The 10,595-nt window shown below is 44.3% G+C and overlaps 1 protein-coding gene across 3 annotated transcripts in view; it reads left to right on the plus strand.

Annotated features, from left to right (window-relative positions):
• TRPC3 (transient receptor potential cation channel subfamily C member 3) overlaps positions 1–8,900 on the plus strand; it is a 49,266-nt gene extending 40,366 nt beyond the window's left edge. For all 3 annotated transcript variants that reach the window (XM_037058594.1, XM_037058595.1, XM_037058596.1), the window contains 2 exons: positions 7,616–7,691; positions 8,641–8,900. In XM_037058594.1, the coding sequence (XP_036914489.1) occupies positions 7,616–7,691; positions 8,641–8,783 (219 nt within the window). In that variant the 3' untranslated portion in view covers positions 8,784–8,900. The remainder of the gene's footprint in view (positions 1–7,615; positions 7,692–8,640) is intronic.
• Positions 8,901–10,595: the final 1,695 nt, after the last annotated feature.

Below are 10,595 nucleotides of genomic sequence, written 5' to 3' on the forward strand. Positions count from 1 at the left end.
GTTTCAATTCCAAGTGGCCTTGTGCCAAGCTAAAAAACAAACCAAAACAAAAAACAGGGAAGTGAGCTGATAGTCCCTGCTGAAGTGGATTATATTGTTTGTCTTGGGCTTATCTTTCTGTCTTTACGTGTAATGATATCTCTGTTACTTGGTTTCCAAGTTTCAAGTGTTATCTTTTGACCTTCTAGCCCTAAAAGATGAGAAAATCAATGTGCTTGTTTATCTTGTATCAGGTTCCCCCTTCTCCTCCCAGTTTTTGCTAGTTAAATCATTAGAACTGTAGGAGAGGGAGGGAAAAAACCTTCCTCTACCCATCAGGTTTGGTACCTAAGGCCTATGAACTAAATTTACAGAAGACAGATTAATGGGAGGGGGAAAATACAGCTTATTTGTGCATGCAGAGCTTGTAGGCACAGGAGATGAGTAACTTGAAAGGGGCAGTTCAAATGTGGGGTTCAGCTACCCTCTGGGAGAAGCAACAAGACAGAGGAACCGAGGTTTGGGTTCTCCCGGCATTCCTAGGGGTGGGAAGTCCTGGGAAGGTAAATAAGTACGTTTGCAGGAGGGTGCTGGGAGAGACTGGTTGGCGGCTCCAGGAAGGTTTGTTTGTGCAGACCTGTCTCCGAGTCAGCCTTCTGTCCTGGTGATGGTGCCGGAGGGAGGAGGGCGAGTCGTTCCCCCAGGGAAGCTGAAGTCCTGCTTTTAGGTGGGTGGGAGGGGGCAGAGATCTCTCCTCATTTTCTGCTTCTCAGTTGCCTTCAGCTCAAAATAAGCCTTCTGCCCCTGTGGCATGTTTTGGGGTAACCTCTTCTGATCCCCTTCACCCCCTGTCAGGAGTGCAACCCGAGTTGGTGTTAGTTTGAGCCCCGCAGTTGGTCCGATGGCTAGTTTTTGCCATAGTTTTCTATTCATCTCTTTGTTGCCAATCTGTCGTCTCGTAGAGTCTTCAAGAAGAGATCATGGAAACTATGTTTTCTGAGTTACTTCATGTTCTCAACTGTTTTCTACTTTCTGTATGTTTATCCTGACCAGCTGTTAAAATTTTGGACATGACTTTATTTCTTAATGCATTTGTGAACCTTGTCCCCACTCCTGCCGTGGCGTGTTTGTGGGGAGAGTTTGAGGCCAGGCTGATTGTTTTCCGGCTGAGGTTGTAGTTTGAAGGACCCAGTTTTTGTTTTTTGGATTTTTTTTACTTTTAAATCCAGTAACTTGCTCTCGATTATTCCATGGAGGCTCTGTGGGAATTTTTCTAACACACAGTATGGCCATTCCATCTGCACATTCAAGTCTTCTTATCTCTGAGTGATTTTCTTGAGTTATGTCTTGAAACATTGTTTTTGGTCCATTGTCTGGGGTTTCATCTTGGAAGACTCCAGCTAGATGCCTGTTGTGTCTCCTCTGCCTGTCTTCCATGGCTACCATTTTCTTCTCTATTCCCTTTCAATTTTCACCCATGTCTCCTTTTGCCTCTTCTTTCTAAACTGTATTTTGTCTTGTCTCTTTTCACGTGTGCTACCTCTGATTGACCTTTTATTCCAGTGATGATTTTGGTTTTCCCTTCTTGAAAATTTTCAGCTCATACATCATCTCTGTCTCACTGAGTGTTTCTGGGAAACGTGACTTTTCTTCAACTCTGTACTCTGTAGCTTCTGTAGACTTTATATCAAAAGGTCAAGGGAAGCTCTCAGCCATGAATGTTAGCTCTTAATTATTTCCCCGCACCCCCAGCCGATCTTTTCTTAAAATCTTACTTAAGGGGGAAAAAAGAGGTAAGTATGCCTCCAAATTCCATTAAAGAAAGAGTTTGTTTTTCTGTTTATGAGTCTCCCTGTTGCTTTGAGTAATGTAGAAGAAGTGGAGAAATTCCTAAATTCCCCATCAAATTCAAACTTCTTGTGGCTGAAGATTGTGTTGCTTCTAAATGAGATGATTCTTGCTAGATGCCTGGAGACCCCAAATCCTGCATCTTTCACACGTTTTCCAGGGAGGAGGTTCCCTGTGCCTGTGGTGTCATTCTTTGCGCCTCCCAGAAATCGGCCGTAGAAAAAGAGACTCAGAGGGTAAAAGTCTCAATCAGCTATTTGCACACCAAACTTGACCCAAGTGTCTTGTTCATATTTAGATAAAGCCTCTTTTTTAAAATTTTTTAAGATAAAACCTCTCTATTACAGACTCTGTTAGTGATAACAACAATTGGTTTAGTTGTTGTGCATTTTTGTTTTATGCTGTGTGATTATAATATGCAACTTACCTTAAAGAAATTCCAGGTCTTAGTCTGCTAGACGGGGATTTCTCCTTTAAGGTGGTCCCTGTGGGATACAGTAATTCTAAGGCTGCTACCAGGATTCGGAGCATTTTTGGAGTATCTCTAAAGACTCACCTGACATCATGGAAAGGCTGACCTTGGCCCTTGGTTCCATCTGCACATCATTTTGGCATTCACACGAGTTGTCTTTCTACCATGAGCTGAGGGACAGGCAGTTTCCACATAGTGTCACATGTGGGGCCAACCGGATTTCAGTTCAACGTGAGGTGTCTGCTCGCCCTGTAGAGAGGCTCAAATCTGGTGCAGTGGTGCATAAGTGTATTTAAGCTGTAGATGTTAAGGTGACACTTTTTGCAGGGTGCATGGGAAGCTGAAAACACACCTGGTTTTGAAGTGGGAAAACTCTAAGCTGGTAACCACAGTCTTCCCTGCAGCTGAAAGGCGAAATGGAGAGAGACGTGCCTGCCTGCTTCCCTCTCTTGGTGAGGGAATGTGATCCCAGGGGCTTGGCTCGGGATGTTTCCAGGGAGCCTGAGCACTGCGTGAACTTTCAAAATATTTTCTTTTCCCATTATCATCTCTCTGGACATAAATGTTAGTTTTCATAGACTTCTTCTAGCATGGGTTCAGATAATGTTACATAAATAGTTTAGAGATCGTACTAGGGAATGTAGCAATCTTAGTCTTCAAATTTTATCTTTGCAGATAATAGATAATAGGAGGTGGCTTCCTAGGTGTGCCCATAGTTATACTCCATAACTTATTATGGTTAAGTTAAAGGTTAACTTAACTCACAAGAGCTAACCTTTTCTAAGTAGGAGCCCTGCTTTTACATGCAGATTAAGCTCTGACAACTTAACCCAGGCCAGGTAGGAGTTGAGTCGCGTGGCCCCCATGAAGTAGAGGAGGAAACGGAAGCTTTAAGAGTTGAAGCCAACTTCCGCTCCCTCGGCGGCAAAAGAAGGCCTGTGTCCGGGAAGAAGCCAAAGGGCAGACACGCCTTCACCCGAGCTGACTGTGGGCTGTAGTTGCGCCGTGGTGTCGGTCACCGCCGCCCTAACAGGGACCACAGTCCCATGTCCTCTGCCCTCTGTGTGGCAGGCCCCGAAGGGCCGCCTCTCTGACTGGGCGGGGTGGGTCTCCAGGCTTTGAAAGGCCGTGTGGGCTACCTCCTGTCTGCATAGTTCCCTGACCTGGGAGTTGGGCTCCGACTTGGGGTGGATCTAGTTGTCCCCCTCCCCCCACCAACAGCCACTGTCCCAGGACCATTGTTGAATAGATGATGCTTTCCCCCTGATGGGGGTGACTGCCTTCCACACAGCCAACTGGAAATTTATGTTTGTCGAGGAAAGAAAGCACAGATGGACCCAAAGGCTGTTTCTCTCTTATCCTCCTGGTTCCTTTTGCTCCCTGACAGTTGCCAGGGGCAGCTCAGCAGGCATGCGGGCAGGTCTGCGGGCAGTGACAGGTGATGGGGGCAGGACGCCAGGCTCCCTTTGGTTTAGGCAACCCTCATCTTCAGGAGTGGTTGCCTTAGGCGCCCCACTTCCCTGGGCTTGGCGGGGGGGGGGGGCACCCCGCTCCTTTCCATGCCGGGGCGGGGGTGAGGGGGTGGGGGGGTGGGGGAAAGCTCGTGATTCCCATCCATGTCTCAGTCTTTCTCTTGTCGGGGAAGGAGGAAGCATGTGGTGAGTTCAGGGCTGGCCTAGTGACTGAGTAAGCCTGAGAGGAGGTGGCCGGCCCGAACTGCTGGTGGCAACCTGGACTTGGACCATGGGGGACTTAGCATCCTTGGTCATCACGTTTGGGGTTGATGAACAATTCCAGGACAAAAGGAGAAGTCCCCTTGGACATAAAGTTGTATTTTATTGGTGCCCTTTCTTGTGTAAAAGTGTTAAATTATCTCAATGGAGTCAGATTTATCGATCTTCCCCGTATGGTTGATTCTTTATGCTAGCATTTTCGAGAGGCATTTCCCTTCTCCTTTAGAAGTGTCGCTTGCTGCATTTAGGTCTTTAGTCCAGTTGGTGTGTGGCGTGACGCACAGGTGCGGGCTCACCTTTCCCTCCTGCGCAGTCCATCGTCTCAGCGCCCCTCGTTGAAGGGTCTCTCCTTCCGGCCACTTTCACTGACACGCATTTCTTGGTGCAGGAATCTACCCTCACTTCCCCTAAACTGAAGTACACCCTGGATCTGTCCACCTGTCCTAGTGAAGTGTTCCAGTGGTGTTTTGCTGGAGCAGGAGCTGTGTCCGTTGTTGCATCCTGAGTACCTAGTTCCCTGGCCAGCATGGACTGGGCTTTCCGTAAATATTGGTACATGAATGAGTGATTTCAGGTGAATCGTGTCCACCCAGCTGTGAGTCTGTCCCACAGTCTGGATTCCAAAGAACTCGGCTGGTTTTATATTGTCCCGTGGCTGGGACGGTCAGCTTTTCCTGTGAGCCGCTTCCAGATGGGCCATTATTTTCTGAGACAGGTGTTTCGGATCTTCCCGGATCCTTTTACTTGACCTTGGCACCTCCTGGGTCACTCAGGTCTGTAATTTCTACGTCCTTAAAACTGGGATCTGTTTCTTGTTCTCACTCTACAGCAGTCCTTCCTCATCTGCGCTTTCACCTTCCGACGTTTCAGTCACCTGCCACCAACTGCAACCCAAAAATGTTAAATGGAAAACTTGAGAAAGAAACAATCCATCCGTTGTGTGTGTGTTCTGAGTAGCGTGATGAGCTCTCTCGCCGTTTTGCTCCATCCCACACAGGATGTGAATCAGCCCTGTGTCCAGCATAGATGTTCTGCCTGTTGCTCACTCAGTAGCCGCCCCAGTTATCACGGGGACTGTCAAGGTGTCACAGTGCTTATGTTCAAGTCACTCCGATTTGACTTAGTGACAAGAGCAGTGATGTGGGCAATCTGAATATGACAGAGAGAAGCCGTAAAGTGCTTCCTTTAAGGGAAGAGGTGGAGGGTCTCCATTTAACAAGGAGAGAAAAAAAGACCATACACTGAGGCTGCTAAGGTCCAAGGAAGAATGAGCCTTCTCTCCATGAAATGGCTTAATTTAGAAATGAAACTTTACTGTAGGTCTATGTGTGTAGGGAAAAACAGCAGATATGCAGTTTGGTACTACCTGTGGCTTCAGGCATCCACTGGGAGGTCTTGGAAGCCGTCCCCGTAGACAAGGGGGGACAACTGTGTCTGCATCTGAGCTCGGGTCATTGTGTCCTCATTACCTTTTCAATGTGGCGTTTGTGATGCACCCAACAATGGGTACACGTGCACCGTAATAAGTTATGGAGCACAACTATGGGCGCCTTAGGAAGCCACCTCCTGCCATAGAAGAGCATCGCTGGTCCATCACCTCTGCCGCAGGCACCGGCCCCCAGCCCACGCCCTTGCTGCCGGGTCGTTGGAGCCTGAAGTTTGGGTCTTTCCCCCTCTCACTTTGGTTTTCTTTCCAAATAATAGGCTTATTGCATTTGTAGGGCATCCTGAAAATGCACTAGGCAGACTGACTTCTTATTGAGCTTTGTAAGAATGATTTTATAACTTGGTGAATTAGGTTGGAATTTCCTGTTTGACATTTATGCTTCTAAGATTCTACCCATGCTGTTGTATGTGGCTATGGTTCATTAATTTCTTTAGTGAACACAGTAACATCGTATTGTGTAACCTACCATGACGTGTCTAGTCTCTTATTGATACTTGTTTAGATCGCTTTCAGTTTCTTTTGGGGGGGGGTAGTTTTTGCTATTTTGGACAAGATTGCTGTAAGTGTTGTTTCTGTTTCCTGGTCCACATACATGGATGAAGTTTCTCCAGGCGCCGTGCGAAGGGGCAGACTTTCTGGGTGAAAGAGTCCGCCATGTTCAGCTCTAAAAGGAAGCCCCAGACTGCTTTTGCAGGGGTCTATTTATACTCGTGGCACCACAGCCTCGATTTTCAGCCACCACGAGGAACTTTAAAACATGCGGCACCCGATTATCTAGTCAGGGGCACTGGCCCCATTTCCCTTAGATTGTCAGATAAGAAATGACAACAGCCCACACAACAGTAGCCGTCCAGTGTGATTGAATCAAAATTATACCTATATTTTTGCCAGATCGGCAAAAAACATACTTTTTGGTGTGCTGAAGAATTTTAATAATTAGTCTATACGTGCCATTATGTGGAAAAGGTTGAAACCTCTGCACAGGAGTATAAAAATCTATTGATACACACACACCTTCTCCATCACTTGGTATTATAAGATTTATTCTTTTTTCCCTTTTTTGATGTAAAATTCCATTTTCCTTGTAATTTCCATTTTCCTAAGAAAAGAGTTGAGGATTGTTTTATGTGTTTATTGAACATTCATGGTTCCTTTTCTGTGAAATCTCTGTCTTTTGCCCCTTTTTCTATTGGCTTATTGAGTTTGTCATATGTCATTTGTCATATTAAAGTTCTTCACACACTTTGGACCCAAATTCATTATCAGTTACGAATATTGCCAATATTTTCTCCCAGTTTGTGGCTTGCCTTTCCACTTTCTTTATGGTATCTTTATAAACAGAAGTTTTAATTGTACCAAAGTTGAATTTATCAGCTTTTCTATTGTAATTAGATTTTTTTTATCTCGTGAGAAAACATGCAGCTCTACACTGAATTTACATTCTTCTGTACTGTCTTTTGAAGAATTTAAAAGCTTTGTCTTTTGTATTAAGATGCACGTGGAATTCATTTCTGTGCCTGGTAGGAGGTAGAGCTCCAACGTAAATTTTTCCGTAGGGATAAACAATTATCCTGTGAGAGTGTTCATTTTGATTGAATATGTTCACCCTACATCTTGCTACTCGAGGACAGCGCACGACATAACAGAATAAAAGAAAAGGTATTGGAAGGAAATACACCAAAATAGCAAGGGAGATTCTCTTTGATGGTGGGATAATTGACTTCATTTCTTTTGTCCTCCTCTGTATTTTCCAAGTTCTCTCTACTGAGCATAGACTCAGTTTTGTTTTGTTTTTAATGGCGAGAAATAAGGTAATGTCCATGATAATGCCAGCACACCTTAAAGAGAATCCATACTGGAATAAGAAGTCGTGAGTTCAGATCTTCCAACTTAACCTTTTTAAGAAGCTTCTTCCCTTCCTGGGGGTGGGAAGGTGCTTGTGAATTATGCAGTTGGTCTCAGTGGAAGGTAACAAAGAGTTAAATTCTGCAACCTGCGTGACTCCTCCGTGGAGAGTCACATAACGTTCTCTGCCCGAGCTGTCTGCGTGGCAGGTATGTAAGGCTCTTTGGAGAGCAGCACCGAGGTTCCCCGCGTTCCTCACTGCTGATGTACCCATCTCTTCTCCCCCAACAGCAGATAATGAAAAGACTCATAAAGCGCTACGTCCTGAAAGCGCAAGTAGACAAAGAGAATGATGAAGTAAATGAAGGTGAGCATCTCCAAACCGAGAAACACCCTCTTCCAAACTAACATAATGAACTTGGGACTCTTCATAGGGAGGGAGACTTTAAAAATACAATCTCAGGTAACAGTGTGGGTCCCTCCAAGACTGGCAGGAGAATCTTGGGTTTCATTTCCAAAACTCTGTCTTTTTAAAGAAACAGTTCAACCAAGTCAATCAGCGACTATCCCCCCTCAGGGCACCCGATTCTTAGAATGGGAAGACTGTTGTCTCTCTTTTACTTCCCTATTACATGAGCCGGTTGGTAGTTTCTGAGTTCACAGGAGTGCCAACCCTTTTCGGCGATTCAGGTAAAATACTGGTTGGCTCAGACAGAACCCACACTTTAGAAAAATCTTTATTTTTGTTGTCTGAAAAAAAAATCCCTAACCCCTTTTTCCCATCCGTCTTTCCCTTTTGCCTTTCACATTTCTCCTTGGCTCCTTACTTAAATGTGCCTATGTTTCCCGGTAAATCCTAGGCAGGGCACCCGTGTGAACTATAACAGTTTTCCATGAAAGGCTGGGGTGTAGGCAACGCACCAGCCCAGAGATGAAAAGAAATCAGCCTGGAGAGATAAGTTGAAACTATAGCTCACCACACCAGTGAGGTGCCCGACAGGAGAAAACAGCGCGCAAGGCGGCCATGCTTTTGCTGGGCTGTGAAGCCTGTACCTGATTAATGCCAGGAGTCCCTTGCAAATCTGAGTCAGTCTGATGCTAGGTGTTTGTAGAAAAGCAATCTGTAAATATGCAAATGAGAACCAACCAAAAATCTAATCATGCTGACCCAGAAAAAAAAATCTACCTTGGCGATGTTGTAAGGCAAACAGGTCTGCATCATATGATTTTTCACTCTTTGTTCTTTTCTAAATTCAAAGAGCACATTACCAATTGTGGGTTATTGTGTTTTTTTTTTTTTAATGCAAATACTTTAGGTGAATTGAAAGAAATCAAGCAAGATATCTCCAGCCTTCGTTACGAACTTTTGGAGGACAAGAGCCAGGCGACCGAGGAACTAGCCATTCTAATCCACAAGCTCAGTGAGAAGCTGGCCCCCAGCACACAGAGATGTGAATGACTTGGAACCTGGAGTGTGGCTCTGACTTTAGCACAATGTGGGCAATAATATTTCTAAGTATGGAGTACTTGAAAAACCATGGTGTAAATTTTTAGTACCAACTATCATGTGAATCTTTAAAAATTAGGTCTTAATGATTTTACTGTTTTATCTCATGCAAATGGTCTTCACTTTAACTGTCCGCATTGACATCACGAACAATGACAAGCCATTGCAGTTAAAGGCCCAATTACTGCCATTTTTGTCCATTTGAGAATGAACTGTCCTACGTCTTTGCACTATCTGTTTGCCTCCAAGAGACTGTGAGGAAGCTCCTTGGGGACAGGGACCACGTCTCACTCATCTTTGCGTCTCCAGCATCTAGAACAGTGCCTGGTACAAAGTAGGTGCTCAGTAAATGTTGCTGAAACCAACTGAATTAACTGAACTGCCAACTAGATACAAATACAAGTACAAGTACAAGTACAAATGCCATCACTATGTAGAACACCTTCTCTTTTGTCCAAGCGCTGAAGGGATTTTTTAAAAAAATAGACACTGAAGACATTTTACAAGCAGCTGTGACTTGGTTGGGTTTTCTTAGAATTTTTGGCATCACTAATGATCCTAGAATCTTTGAATCCCAAAGGAAGAATTTGACAATGAAATGGGTTTGTAGAAAATATAATTATGTTACATATTTAAGTTTCATAGAGTTGTTCAAAGCAACACATTAAAGATTTTTCTAAAGTATATAGTGTTTGTTTTCTGTCTTAGACTGTCATTTGTTGCTTTTCAGTCATGTGACTTTAGTCAGTGGGATGGCGGATTTTATAAGGGGGCCCTATAGGGTTGTTATTTTCTTATAACCTCCTGATTTCTGCCTCTGATGCTTTAATGCTAAATAAGGCATCGACAGCTGACTTCCTGCCTTGCTCATTTGCTCCTTTCCAAGTTTTGGAGGGCAAGCTCACGGCCAGAAACAGGGCAGAGCAGTGGTGGTGCACCCGGAGGGGGCGTGTCCTAGCATCACCAGGTGGGTTTCCTTTCCCTTGGACACCTGTCTTCGCCCTTGCTTCCAGGGATCGACAGCCTTTCTCTGATGAAGGCATTTCAGTTATACTCTCTATGCAAAACAGGTTGTGCTGTGTCTGTATTTGAATTCATGCAGACATTCTGTAACTGAGCTGGACACTGGTATTAGCTACAATGCCTCCTCATGACTTTAATAGGAAAGGGGACAAAGGCCAGTAAGTTCCCTGTCTCTTCACAGACCCTAAAACACTCAAAGCAGGTTTTTTGGGTTTTTTGTTTGTTTTTAAATCCAGGTAGGTTTAGATGTCTCACAGAGTTAGGCTTAACACCCTGATCTCTTCAGTCTGTCCTGACAAGTCTTAGAGGGATGTGAATCGTGACCACACCTCAAAGACAGTTTTACAGGCCCCAGCCACCAACTACATACGTGACATTTAAAAAAACCATCACTCTCACGCTGCGAGCTCTCTAGATACGAAGACAAAAAGGAACACAAAACAAAACTACGTAAAGCTCTTTCAAGACAATTTCTTAATTTCTACTTCTTGGGATTTCAAACAATTAAAATTAAGAAAAGAACTTTATACCTTTTTGCTACCGTTGTGGACTATTTCATGAACTTTTGTGCTATTCTAATAGTACTTTGTCTTAAGCATTTTTCAAACTTCATGTATTTCGTGTTATGCCTCAGAACTGAATAAAATATTGAATTTTTTCCTTGTTATATGTTGCTGTAGTAGTATATGAGAACAGTAAAGATATGGAATTTCCATAATGGACAATATTCTCGGTCTTACA

The sequence above is a fragment of the Sturnira hondurensis genome, unplaced genomic scaffold, assembly GCF_014824575.4.
Source record: "Sturnira hondurensis isolate 20B ecotype Veracruz unplaced genomic scaffold, ASM1482457v3 Scaffold0010128, whole genome shotgun sequence".
In the NCBI taxonomy this organism is placed as follows: domain Eukaryota; kingdom Metazoa; phylum Chordata; class Mammalia; order Chiroptera; family Phyllostomidae; genus Sturnira; species Sturnira hondurensis.